Source organism: Eptesicus fuscus, chromosome 19 (genome assembly GCF_027574615.1).
Source record: "Eptesicus fuscus isolate TK198812 chromosome 19, DD_ASM_mEF_20220401, whole genome shotgun sequence".
NCBI lineage: Eukaryota > Metazoa > Chordata > Mammalia > Chiroptera > Vespertilionidae > Eptesicus > Eptesicus fuscus.
Window position 1 is genome coordinate 28,655,551 of NC_072491.1, and position 14,513 is coordinate 28,670,063.

At 47.8% G+C, this 14,513-nt stretch overlaps 1 protein-coding gene across 1 annotated transcript in view; it reads left to right on the forward strand.

Annotated features, from left to right (window-relative positions):
- Positions 1-14,513, forward strand: part of RGS20 (regulator of G protein signaling 20) — a 46,698-nt gene that overhangs the window by 5,475 nt on the left and 26,710 nt on the right. Inside the window, 1 exon segment of the mRNA XM_054708383.1 lies at positions 7,965-8,330. Within this exon segment, the coding sequence (XP_054564358.1) occupies positions 7,965-8,330 (366 nt within the window).

Consider the following 14,513-nt stretch of genomic DNA (forward strand, 5'->3'; position numbering starts at 1 on the left):
GACCTCCTGATTCATAGGTCAACACTCAACCTCTGAGCCACGCAGGTGGCTTTTTTAGGAGCAAGACTGAAGGCAATGATAGGGTGGTAAACGGTGACATCTGGTGGAAATTCAAGCACTGCAGGATTTCAAACTGGTAAAAACTCGAGACTCAATTGTAACTAAGTGAAATCTGATGACTTGAAAGCATCTTTTTTCAACCGAAAAAGTTCAGTAATGTGCATCCTTTCAGTTTGTATCCCAGATACAAATTGTCTCCGGAAAAAACGGCTTTTACAATTCAGATCCAAGTTGGGTTTAATTCTCTGAGTTTGGTTTTATCATCTATAAAATCAAGACAATAATATATACGTGTCACATATAATTTCGTTTGTTGTTGTTTTTAATCAGATACTTTGAATTTTTTTAAAAAGTTGATCTGCATCCAGGGATCCAGGCTTCCCATTCATCCTGCGCTGCTGTCCTGGGGAACCCCTGGAACCCCTGTGTTTGGTTGGCAGTCCATTTATCCCACAACAGTTGTTAGCCTAGTTAATTTTAACCTACAGGCAGGGCCTCAGGCCTATTGGGCACATGGGAAGAGCCCAGACAATATTGATTGGCCAATTGATTAGTAGCTAGAAATGCATTATTTCCCTGCTTTATTCCCACCATGTGGGTGAAACCTTAAAGATACTAATTTTTCTCATGACCTTTTTAAGCTACAATTATTGTTAAGATCTTTCTTTAGCCAAATGTCTCCTGTGCCTTGAAGGAATTTAATGTTACGAATCCTGAAAGGCAGTACCAAACTCCATCTTCCTCAAGAAAAACGCCCCTTTTAAAATGCCAAGCAAAGCGATTTAATTCAGTCAAGTCCAACTCAAAGAAATCAATGACTGCCAACAAGTTCACAGGGCAGCCAGGCCAGAGAGGGAGAAAGCTTCAGAACAGGGCCGGCACAGCCTCAGTGAGGCTCACACAAAGCCCAGTTTATTAGGAACCCCTGGAAAAGCTACAAAGCCCATGCAGCCATCCTGAGCCCTGTCACAAACTGGCCAGTTTGGACAGAACAATGTCTTCCCTTGTTCTTGCCATTTTGTTTGTTTATTTTTGTGCCCCACCAGCATGAAATTGGTGGATCCGTCCCGGGGCTGATGGGAACAAATACAGTGCAGGCTCTTCAAGAAAGTCCTGCCCACGTTCCCTTTGGCATCAGGCCTCTCTCAACACCCATTTCACAAACCCCATTCCCATGAGGCTCACACATGGAATGTGGCAGCTTCTAACCCACAGTTTCTTTCTTTTATATATATATATATTTTATCATCTTTTAATTGTTCACTCCAATTACCAAAATACACGCAGCCCCTTTTTAAGTGTGCATGATTCATATAAGAATATTCAATGGGTATACAATGAGCCTGTATTTATGTTTTAATATTCATTTATGAAATACTATTTTGGCTTCACAGTTTTTATCTATTGGAATTTAAGAAGAGATAAGAATACAGTGTTTAAAATAATGTGTTATTAAAAATCTTTTTGTTATGGTCCAGCCAGTGAGGCTCAGTGGTTGAGCATCGACCTATGAACCAGGAGGACACGGTTCGATTCCCGGTCAGGGAACATGCCCAGGTTGTGGGCTCAATACCCAGTGTGGGGCCTGCAGGAGGCAGCCAATCAATGATGCTCTCTCATCATTGATGTTTCTATCTCTCTCTCTCTCCTTCATCTCTGAAATCAATTAAAAAAATATTTTTTTAAATCTTTTTGTTATGGAAAATGTCACATATACATAAAATGAAGAAAAATAGCATAATAAAACCCTCTGTATCCATTATCCAGCTTTAATAATTATCAACTCCAGATTATGTCCTTTCTAAATTTATTCATATAACAAAAATTGAGTACACATTGTGTTGCAATACTGCTTCAGGCTTTTGAGAGACAGTTCTGAATAAGGCAGTTTTGATACTCACAGGGCTTAGAGTCTAAGGAGGAATCAGACACCACAATACAAGTGTAGGAAGTGTTAGGCTAAGAAAAAAAACACTGAGGCAGCTAAGCCAGCTTGGGAAAGGCTGCCAAGGGAAATGGCAGCCCAGCCAAGGCTGGAGGGCTAAGCAGGAGATTGCCCTGGGAGAGAAGGAGAGGAGCAGATTGAGAAAGGGGTGTGCTTTGGGCAGAGGGAGCAGTTTTACAAAACCAAGTGCCTAGAATGAGAATGAACAAGAGGATTTCAGGAACTGAAAGAACCTTACTATGATTGGAGCTTTGAGTACAAAGGAATAATGAGAAATGTGGGTAAGTAAACAGAGTGCAGATCAACAAATCAAGTAAAGGTCTTTATGCCATACTAAGTCCTGTAGAGAAATAAGGAGCCAATTCACATTTAGAGGGAGAAAAGTAACATGATCACATTTGCCTTTTGGAAAGATCACTCCATCTGCAGAATGGGGACAGGTTACAGTGGACATAGGCGCTGTGTAGGCTCAGGGCAGGAAGTGTTTAGAGAGGCTGCTGTGATTTAATTAAGAGAGCTGGGGAAGTCACCTTGAGGATGTTGTTAAGTGCATGCTTGGGGAGGCAGGCTGTGCATGGAGCTCTCTCTGGGGGTTATCCTCTGCTGTAATAATCCCCTTCTCTGGAGATACAGAATGTTACAGAAGAAAGAACACAGATTTGAAGGTTCCTTAAACATACAAAAATAGAACTACCATATGACCCAGCCATTCTACATCTGGGTATTTAGCCAAAGAAAAAGAAAACACTAATTTAAAAAGATATATGCACCACTGTATTCACTGCAGCATTATTTACAATAGCCAAGATGTAGAAGCAAACTAGGTGGCCATTGATAGATGAATGAATAAAGAAGATGTAAAATATATATATTCTATATCTACATTCCATTATATATACCACCTATATAATGGAATATTGCTCAGCAATAAAAAATAACAAAATCTTGCCATTTGCAACAATATAGATGGACCTAGAGGTACAGAGAAAGACAAACACTGTATATTTCACTCATATATGGAATCTAAAAAACAATACAAATGAATAAACAAAACAAAACAGAAAGATACTAATAAATACAGAAAACAAATTGATGGTTGCCAGAGGGGAAGGGATGGAGGAATGAGTGGAAAATGTGAAGGGGAAGCCCTAGCTGGTTTGGCTCAGTGGATAGAGCATTGGCCTGTGGACTGAAGGGTCCAGGTTCAATTCCAGTCAAGGGCACATGCCCGAGTTGCAGGCTTGATTCCCAGTAGGGGGCATGGAGGAAGCAGTTGATAAATGATTCTCTCTCATCATTGATGTTTATATATCTCCTTTTCCCTTCCTCTCTGAAATCAATCATATATATATATATATATATATATGTGTGTATATATATATATAGATATATGTGTGTGTATATATATATATAGTAAGAATATGTGAAGGGGAATAAGAGGTACAAACTTTTGGTTATAAAAAATAAGCTAGGGGATGTAAAGTACAGCATAGGGGTATAGTCAATAACACTGTAATAACTTTGCAAAGCTCACACCTTGAAGGGTTTTTAATATCATATTAAATAACATAAATTTACAATTTTAGCTATTTTAAGTGCATAATTCAGTGTCATTAAATACAGTCATAAGATTATATAACCATCACCACCATCTATTTCCAAAACTTTTTCATTAATTCAAACATTCTGCATCCATTAAACAATAACTCTCCATTGTCCTCTCCCCCCCAGCCTTCTACCTGTATGAATTTGCCTAATTTTGGTACCTCATATAAATAGAATCACAATATTTGTTCTTTTTTTCTGATTTAAAAAAAATATTTTTGTTGTTGTTAATCCTTACCTGAGGATATTTTTCCCAGTGATTTTGAGAGAGAGAGAGAGAGAGAGAGAGAGAGAGAGAGAGAGAGATGGATCAGCACCAGGGATCAAGCCCTAGGCATATGCCTTGATTGGGAATCCAATTGGTGACCTTGGCCAGGGCCAATATTTGTTCTTTTGTGTCTGGCTTTTTTCACTTAGTATAATGTTTTCAAGGTTTCATTCATGTGATAGCGTGTATCAGAATTCCATTCCTTTTTATGGCTGAATGATATTTGAGTTTATTAATTCATTTGTCTAAAAAATATTTATTGAGCATTTTGTTTAGGATCAAGCACTGTTCTAGGCATTATTGATATAGCAATGAACAAAATTATACAAATAAACAAGTGAATATATTGTATGTCAGGTGGCAATCAGTGGAAATTCAATATTGTAGTGATAGCTATATAGGAAAAGGAGATCTCAGAGGTAGGGTGGGACCATTCACATAGTGCCTTGAGGGCTAGTATAAGAACTTTGGATTTTACTCTGAAATAAGAAGCCAATAGAAAGTTTGAAGTTGTAGAGTGCCATCATCTGACCTACGTTTTGAAGGCTACGTCTGGCTTCAGTATTGAGACTGTACTACAAGGGAGAATGAGGCAAAGGAGGAAAAGTACCAGTTGTGGGGCTATTCTAATAGTCCAGGTAAAAGATGATAAACCCTATATTAGAGAGTATTAGTCAAGGTTCTCCAGAGAACCAGAAAAATAGAATGTATTGGAGGCTGGCAAGTCTGAAATCTGTAGGGCAAGCCAGGAGGTTGGACACTCAGTTGGGGTTTCCATGTTTCAGTCTTGTTGTCAAATACCTTCTGAGGGAGAATCTATTCCATGCCTCTTCCTGGCTTTTGGTGCTGCTGGCAATCTTTGACATCCCTTGGCCTGTAGATGCACCACTGTGACCTCTGCCTCCACCTTCACATGTACATGTCTGTGTTTAAATTTCCCCCTTTTATAAGGACACCAGTCATGCTAGATTAGAGGCCCACCCTACTCCATTAAGGATGTTTCCTTTGGTACTTTTTTAGGAGTAAATGAAAGTTTTCAACGTGCCTTTCAAGGGATGAGACTTTGTTTATATTGATTTGGGGCATTGTGATTTTTCTCCTCTGCATGGTTCAATAGCCAACATGATTAATCAGGGATTAATCAGGGAAGTGGACATTCCATCAGAATAAAGTATTCCCAAAGTCATTTGATCCCTAAGGACCAGTGCTTTCAGGAACACAGATTCCAAGATGATTCTTTTTTTTTTTTTTTTTTGTAGCTAATATCTTTGAAATCCTCAGACTGTCATCTAGAATCTAGAGGCCTAAAAGAAAGGAAAGATCAGCATCGAGGGCAGATGAAGGTCTTTCCTCAGATAAATTTGCTCAGGTAGAACTTTGTGGCTGCATTAATACGGTGTAGCTCTGCCCTTGCTAGAAGGGCCAAAAGAAGTAAATTGATTTTTACATCTTCCAGGTACCATGCTTCACACCCCCACTAATTAGAGCCAGAATAGGGGAGAGGCCGCTGATCTGGAGGGGAAAAGTCAATCTAGGGAAGGGTGAAAGGAGAATGTCTCCTGAAGAGCAAAGGAGCCCCGGCTTTGGGTTTCTGGGACTGAGTCTGGGATTGTAATTCTGCCTGGACATTTCCTCCATCTCCCTCACAAGTGTCTCTGTCTTGAAGCACAGGGCCGAAGCAAAATGCCTAATGAAGCATGGGAAGAAGGGGGCGGGGGTGTTTGCAAATGTCTTAGAAAGAAGGGCTGGGGCAAGAGAAGAGAGGAGTCAGAATACAGGTTCACACATTCTCACAAAACCACTTGGAAACAGAGATGAAGACGCAAATTCTGGGACCCGCGAAAGGCCCATGAAGGTTTCGAGGAGTGGGGCGTGTGTCGCAGAAGTGTACCTGCCGCTCACTCCCAGCGTTTTCCGCGTTGTCCAAGCCTTTGCGTGAAGGCTGGTCAGGAAGGTCGTGGGGAGGCTTAGTCAAGCTCTGAGTCGCTGGGGAATAGCTGATCCTCTCCTAACTTCCTCGGCTTAGAGTCGCCCGATGCCCACCTCACTGAGGTTAGTGAGGCTGCGTGGCACAGAGCTCGAGCAAGGCACTCACAGCTACTGCCGCTAGCCTGCCACCTGATCCCCCACCCCAACCCCCGCAAGTGCGCACCAGGTTAGCCGCGACCCGCCCAGGTCCAGCGGCCCCAAAGCGGCCGAGCTTGTTTAGGGTCAGCTGACCCCCACCCCAAACCCCAGCCAAAGGGGCGAGTCCCTTGTCCTCCTGAGATGAACGCTGGGCACCAAGGCTGGCTCTGAGACGTTTTCCGAATCGCTCTTGTCCCGCCCTCGAGTGATCTGTTGGCGCTTCTCCAGAAGCCTCCGGAGCTCCCAGCAACAACCGCTAAAATAAAGGTGCCATGCCAGAAAGCGGGGGAGGGGACGAGAAGAATGAAAATACTAGGAGAACGACCTCATTCTCCAGGAAAAGGTAATGAGGGGAAATCAAACAGTATAGACTTACTCGGAAATGCAAACCGAGCTCCAATCTCTCCCAGGGCGCATACAAACGAACTAAAGACAAATCAGCCAACGCGCTAGGCAGCTTCCCAGAAAGGGCCTCATGAATGAGAATGGGTTGCTAGGTTTCCTCCCTCCCTCTTGACAATCACTTCCCACAAAACTTCCACCAAGGAAAGAAAACATGGGGGACTTGGCGACTGCAGAGCGGTGGAACCGCGCCAAGCCGTCTTCAGGACCCTGGAGAGCGGTCGCTGTGCCCTGGAGACCACGCCACGCCACGCGCGCCTCGCCCCCACGCGCGAGCCCAGCCTTCCTGTCACTTTTATTCCCTGCTTCCCTCCTCCACCTTCATTTTTCTTGGCAAGGGCCACTCCAGCTTTTCACCATCAGATTAAAGTGCCTTTTTGTTTTGCTTGAGGAGGCTGTGTGGATTGGCTGAGCTAGATTCCGGTTCAAAGCTTCACTAAATGTTAGTGGACCAAGAAGTCCTGAGAGCTTTTCAAAAATGAGAACCTAGACAAGGCAGGTGACCTTAAAAAAAAAACACAAAAAAAATGCTGAGTTCAATTCCTTTGCTTTATAAATGAACCAGATAGTCTCAAAGAGTAACGAGACTTTCCCCGAGGTGAGCCTTGGCCAAGTTGGTTGCAAGTCGGAGCCCAGGACCCTGGACTTCTAACTTCTAAATTAACGCTTCCCTCTACTTTCTAAGGGGGAAAAAAAGCAAGGATTTTATCTTCACCCTGGCCGCTTAGGTCTCCTAAGCAACAGGTGGAAGGTGGAAAGGCCTGTGTTCCAGAGAATAAGATGGACACACGAAGTGTGTGAAGGGTACCTGCAGAGTGTACACGTAAGGGTCCCAACACAGGTCTGGTCTGCCATCCCACCGACCTCACCCAGCACAACCAAAGTCAGTTCAGCCAGGCCCTTTCTCCCTCCAGTGCGAGATGGGTCTGGAATCCCAGACACCTATCCCAATGGAAATTGGTACCCTATTCCATCTTCTGTACCTCTGGAGGGTAGAGCTCTACGTGGTCAAGGACAGAGAGAGGGGATGAGAGATAGAAGACCAAGAGTTGCAAAAGTGAACTAGGAGATTTTCACCCAAATTCTAAAGAATCAAGAATCTATACACTGCACTTCACATTTACCGAACCTCCTGAGAATGTTAACGACGCAGTAGGTCCGGTAGGGTCCACGATTCTGCATTTTTAGCAAGTCCTTGTTAGTGAAGCTGCTGCTCCAAGGACCACACTTTGAATATCACGGAGTTAGAAAGAGGGGAGGAGGGAGAAAGGGAAGTGAAGAAAGAGGGAAGAAAGTGGGGAAAGGAAAGGAAGGGGAAAGACCTTTCCTTTTGCTCTCGCCAACCTTCTCTAGCATCCCCAAAGTAATCCTATATAATAAAGAGCTAATATGCTAATTAGACCGAATAGCGAAACGACCTTCCTGACGAAGCCAGGGCTGTGAGGGGCTGCGAGGGCCAAGCCCCTTGCACGAATTTCATGCATGGGGGCTCTAGTGCTGTAATAAATGGCACCCAGTGCATGTTTTCTCCAGTCTGTATTTGGCTGGGCCCATCAGTAATGGTGTGCTGGTTTTGTTTCCTTCCCCCCACCTCTCGCCCTTCCCTTCTCCGGCCCTGCACAGATCCCAGATTCACCCGCTGCCCCGAAGCTGCTCAGCCTCCTTTCTAGCACGCTCTCCAACCTCGAGCGGCTCTTCTCTCACCTGCTCCGGAGGCCCCCTCCTGAGGCTCTCCAGCGGCGACAGAACTTCTCTCTCCTGCTTCCCTCCCTGCCAGCAGCTGGACGCGCGCGCGGGCGCGGGGAGCGGCCGGGCCGCCTCTCGCTCCTGCTCGGGGCAGCTCTGACACTGCCTGGCCGACCCTCAGGGGGACGCTCGCCCCGGGAAGAGGATGCCAGCGCTGGGCAGCGCTCGTCCATGCCCGTGAGTACCGTTGACTCCACCGTGCCCAACCCTGGCCTCACCCGGACGCCTGCATCCCCAGCTCCTTCCTAACCCCCCCACTGAGCCACTCCACGCGGGTCCAACAGGGGCTCCGGCCATGCCAGCAAGCAGAGACAGGCTGACAGGCTGAGCACGTTCAAGGAAAAGTCGCCGGTGACTCGCCTGACACCCCTCCCTTCTGGAAACCCTCCGAGCTACTTTTTTCCTGGGCCATTTACTTCCAGGGTCCTTGGAAGCGGGAGGAAGCCCTTATCCTTCCCGAGGCTGCTTCTCAAACTCTGGTTCTCGGCGCGTCGCTTTCCTCGCCCTCCTCCCAGCCTCCCTCAAATGGGCCTCCGCCCCCTTCTTGCAAGCCCACTCCCCTGCCCTCTGGGCTGCTGCGGGCTGGAGAGGCCGGGGAGGAAATGACGTGATGTTATTTTTGTGTCAGGTCAGCTTCCAGCTTCAGTTTAGCCCTGGACGCTCGGGCGCACGGCCCCGGCAGCCCAACTGCATCTCGCTCCCGAGGGCAACCTGAGGACTATAGGGACACTCGGCGATCCGCGCCCGCAGAGCTGGCCACAAGGTTCCTCCTCCACTCTCGGGCCCCCACCCCTCCTCTTATCCCGGATTCTCGAGTCCCCTGGGAACGGAGGGAGGCTTCGGAGGGTCTCAGTAGGATCCGGAGTCAGGAGATAGCCCTTCCTGCCGCCCCCCCGCCCCCCCCCCCCCACGCCACACACACACACACACACACACACACACACACACACACACACACAAATAGGTGGAGCCTCTGGCTCCCGCTAGCCGAGAGTGGGCGAGGAGCCCCCCTTCCCAGCGCGGGTGGGACAGCTAGAGACGGAGGTTGCACCGAGGTGGAGAGCTCCAAGGAGCACCCTGGGAAAGGGAGAAGGTAGGAGGCTGCCCTCCAGAGGAGGGGCAATCCACGGCAAGATTTTCCAGGGACTGAGCAATCCCTCCTTGTGAGGCGCATCCCCGACGCACGCACCTCTTTCTGCCCTCTTCATTCACAAGGTTGGCGCACGCATTCCCGCACTCTGGGGTCTCGCCGGGCCCCTGCGCGCCGGAGCGTAGGGATCCCAGAGGCGGACTCGGCTAATACCCTCGGCGCCCGCCTGGCTCCGCACCCACCCTCTCATCACTTCCTAACACCGGGCTGAAGGAGGGAGGCTACGGCCCGGGCGTGGTCTGGGTCCCGCGTGGGGCCTGGGGCGACCCCCGCCAGCCCACCGCAACGGAGCGAGCGGCCGCCAGAGGGAGGTGATGAGACCTGGGATTCCCCACTGGGGAAGGAGGCAGAGCCCAGGAAGGGAGAGGGAGGGAGAAGCGGGCGAGAGGAGAGACCCAGAGCCAGAGGAAGAGGACAGCCGGAGAGAGCAGTCGCGAACGTAGGAAGGACAGCGTTTGGTATTCTTCGAATAAGAATAATCGTAATAGTAATACACACGGCGGACCGAGGCGAGCCTGCCGGAGCTTCCCCCTCGGGCTCTCCAGGCGGAAGGTGGAATCGTGAGTACCGAGCTTCCTAAACCTCCGGTCTTCCTCTCGGGCTCGCCCTGAGACCTCGGGCCGGGAAGGGGCCCTGGCCAAGCCGGGCGCGCGCGCGCGCGGGGCAACACCTGGAGCGCTCAGCCTGGCCACATGGCGCGAGCGGGTGCGGGTCGGCCGCCTACTCCGCGGGTACAGCCGGGCTCAATAGTCGGTGCGTACTGGGGAGGTGTGTGGGTTTGGATGTGCCCGTGTCTCAAGCGGGGGCGGGGGCGTGCGGGGGGAGTCTAACCACCAGAATCAAGTTCCATCGGGTCTGCCGGGGCGTAAGCACTTTTCAACCTCTTACGGCCTGGGGTCAGTGAGTGGGTGCGGGGCGCGGGGCCCAGCCCTGGAAGCCTAAATGCATATTGGCGCCCGCAGTGTATTTGGGAAACTCCGGGCGGGTGGAAACGTGGGCGTTCTCACCGGATCGCGAGGGCTGGGAAGGGGCCGGGAGCCGGAGGCGGGCTGGTGGAGCGCAGGTGGAAAGGAAGCGGAGACACTCCCTGAACCGCAGGAACCTCCCTTTAGGGGAAGCGCAACGCAGGCGAGGGACCCGAGGAGCAGGGCCAGGAAAGGGCTCCCGCACGCGGACCCCGGTGAGTGTGACTCGGTGTCCGCTCCGGAACCCGCGCCTAGGCGTCTGAGGAGCGGGTGTCGCGGGTATATTTCTGGAACAAACCCGGGTAACTGAGTCCCTCCCGCACTCTTGGAGTTGCTCTTAGGAAGTCGGAACGAGTCTGGGCGTGCAGGCTTGGAGACTGGGAGGGGTGGTGGGTGAGAGAGGGACCTCAGGGAAGGTGGCGCTCACGCAGGAAGGTGGGCTTTTGGGGGTCGGTGGGCGCTGTGACTTCCCCTGCCACTGTTGCCGGCGGAGGGGCCTGGGAAGAGGCGGTGCGCCCGGAGGGGTGGGCGTTTGCCAGGGGAGGTCTGGGTGCCCCTCGTCCTCCCGCGTTGGGGGGAGGGGGCGGGGAAAGGGCCTTGGGAGAGGCGGCGCGCCGGGTCTGGAGGAAAACCCAGGGCCCGCGAGCCACCCCAGCGGCGGGCGGGGCGCGGAGGAGAGGAACGCCCGCCGCTAGGAGAGGAGGCGTAGACTGGGATCCCCGGGTGCCGCCGCCGCATCCGCGCCACCTGCGACCCGCTGGGTGGAGGAGTGAGCGCGAATACAGTTCCTATCAGGGAGAAGGAGAGCGTCTCCTCACATCGCTGGCTTCCCAGCACCTGGCAGAGGCCAATTGCCCTCGGTCCACCCCACCGCAGCTGGCGCGCAGGGTGGGGAGGGACGCCGCTGGCCCACTGGCTAGCAGAAGCAGTCGCTTGCCCACCGGGACTTCGCACTGCCGCGGGGGGGGGGGGGGCGGGGGAGAGTGCGGGGAGCAGGGAGCTCCTGCACCATTTTCCAGTCACCCTCCTGTGGTCAGCCCTCCTCCCTGGGGCACAGTCGTACATGGGGCCTTCATTTCACTTCTAGGGGTTCCAGATTGTGGAATTAACTAAACAACGGTCCGAGTTCACAAAACAGCCTGAATCCCTCCCAGGACTTGGTAAGGACGCTTGTAGTAAAATGACTCTGTAAATTCCTACTTTTTGCTCATAACCTAATTTTATACGGGGTTTCATCCTGTTTGTCGTCTGTTCATTAAGTGGCATCTTTTGTATCACATTATCAGCAACTCGTATGAGAGGCAATATTGCCTGATGGGTAAGAGCCCTGGGCTGTGTGGTTGGTTTCAAATTCCAGCCCAGCTGTGTGACCTTAGGCAAGTTACTTAACCTCTAGGTGCCTTAGTTTTGTCATCAGCAAACTGGGGGATAATAGAAGTACCTACCTCATAGGGTAGCTGCCAGAATTCAGTAACTTAATATAGTAGAATTCTGGTATATATCAAACACAAGCTTTTATTACTATTATTATGTTGATGCTAAATTAGCCAAATAAACTTCAAAATATAAAAAAGATAAGGGGAAAATGCTTATAATGAAGTGGATGTCCATCATGAAAATTAGAAAAAAAAACAGTAAATACTTTATGTCAGTATCTGAATTTAAAAAAACAATGCATTTCTACATCTTCTGGATGCTTTTCTTTTAAATAATTATGAAATATTTACATACAAGGTTTAAACATCAATTTAAGAAAATTATCTCTAACCTTGAGTATATTTCACTTTGTAAAACAGATATGCATAAAAAATACACATTAGGACATGGTATATACAAAAATCCAACATCTACATTAAAATATTGTACCTTCGGAGCTAGAAATGCTGACATCTCTAAGATCATTTCAAACATTTTAGCCAAAATGCCCTTGATATCAAGAATACTGCCTGGCCTGCATGGCTCAGTGGTTGAGCTTAGACCTATTAACCAGGGGGTCACGGTTCGATTCCAGGTCAGGGCACATTCCTGGGTTGCAGGCTGGATCCTCAATGTGAGGCAGCCAATCAATGATCCTCTCTCATCATTGATGTTTCCATCTCTCTTTCCCTCTCCCTTCCTCTCTGAAATCAATAAAACTATATATTTAAAAAAAAAAGACTACCGAATGATAAAAGCCAGATTACTTATTTCACCTTCTTCACTTTACACATGAGGAAACATTCAGAAAGGTCAAGGGCCCAGGCAGGCCAGAGATTTCCAGCTAAATGGGGGCTGAAACAGCATTAGAATTAGGTCTTCTGAGTCACTGCCCAGGCTCTTCAGCACACACTGATGATTTCCTACAAACTGATGAACTTTGAGCAAGTAGGAAATCAGAGGTATTATATAAGGAAAAATATATAAACGTGTTATCTCCAACATAAGTGAGTCCAGGCAAGGATGTGGCTACTGTTGGCCCACAGCTTCATCATGGTCCCTCACAGCAGAAGATGTGACCGCATGACTTGCCTAAGGTAAGCTAAGGTCATAGATCAAGCTAGAGGTAGAGCCAGCATTAGAATGTAAGGTCTCACTGGAATATACATTTGGTTGCATATTCTCTTAACCCCTTGTAACAGATTTACATTTAAAAAATCATTTTTGAGCTTTTCTGAAAATTTTTAAATCTCCTTCCTACTGGCTTAGAAGGTCTTTCCTGTAAAAAGAGCTTTTTAGGAAAGGCCTTCAAAATTACAAAGAAGGATATTTTATTATTCCAGATTTTGTGGACAAGCAAGAGTGAAAGTGAAAAAAAAAAACTTTCTTATTTTAGAGCAATAACCTGGTAACTGGTTTCATCCCAGGCACTTGAATAACAGTTTCTGTAATCCTAGTGTTCTTCCATTCCTGCATGTGGCAGTGACATTCACCTAACACAGACAGATGCAGTGGCTTAAAGGTCCAGGCCCTCACATGAGCAGTCTAGGAATTACATGGCACTTTCAAGTGAGCATGTGGTTTTGCAAAGTTATTTATAGGAATGGTGTCTTCCAGAAAAGGCATTTCTAGGAACTGTACCTGCATCCTTGAAGCAGGAAACCTTGATTTTTCTCTAGAGTGCATAAACTGGATGTCTTATCCTTGACTTTGTATCTTTGTATACCCACCGCATGTTCCTAGACAGACATGCAGGGCATTAAGCGGGGAGTGACTTTCTAGCATGCTCCCAAGCCAGATCAGCAGAATTGAGTTTTGAAATCATATGTGTTAAGTCAGGCCCAAAAATGATTATAATGTGAATCACTGTCCAGTTGTGAATATTGTGGATTGGTTTTCAGTGCACGACCAGGTGACTCACAGTGTGAGCTTCTTTTCAAATACAGTGTCAGTCAGCAGCTAATAGGGTTGACTCTGAGTCAGAGCTAGCATTCAGTACAATACGTGTGAGTCACTGACTACCCAGCACTATCTGAGATGGTTCCGGAATGTTACCTTGAGCAGCTCAAGAGTTTGGACAACACTGCATGGGGTGAGTCAGTTCATGGTATGATTGAGTGGGCTTTTGCAGCAGCCGTTTACAATAAAGTTGGATGTGACTGAGTGCTGAAGACAATATTACATGATTATGCATACATAGGACAACTTACCTTGATTCTAATCCAGTTGATTAGATTCTAGCTATTTGCACTGGGAAATCATTTCTGAAATATGAGTAATATGCTCTGTTGCCCAGCTGTGATATTTTACTTGAGTTATCTCAATGCTTATGAAAGCCAGTTAAACTTTCTGGTTTTGGAATGCTCATTATCTACATCTTATTTAATTTTACTCTGAATAGCAAAATCCTTTTCAAGTACTTTAGTATTTTAATGTTTGACAACGACATCTCATGCAAAGTTACCCAGCAGTTCGACTTCACGAGGTCCTGGGTTGAACAGCATACACTTAGCACAACGAGTGAACGAGAGGAGAATACCTTGTTCTCTGGTTTGTCTCCGTTTGTGCCTCTGTCACCTCTGACACTAAGTGAACAGTATTTGCTCAAGAGCTTGTAGTTTGTAGTGCTGTTCTAAGGCTACAACACCCAGCACTTCTAACCCTCCTAGGGCCGAATGGCTAAATCAAAACTCTTATATGGTTGCTCCATTTTTGCAAGACAGTGGAAAGAATGGTGCAACCTATGCCTCACCCCACTCCTTTGTAAGACTTTTATTTCTCAGGGTGGGGCGATAATGAGATTTAAGGGAATATATTTCTTAATTTGTT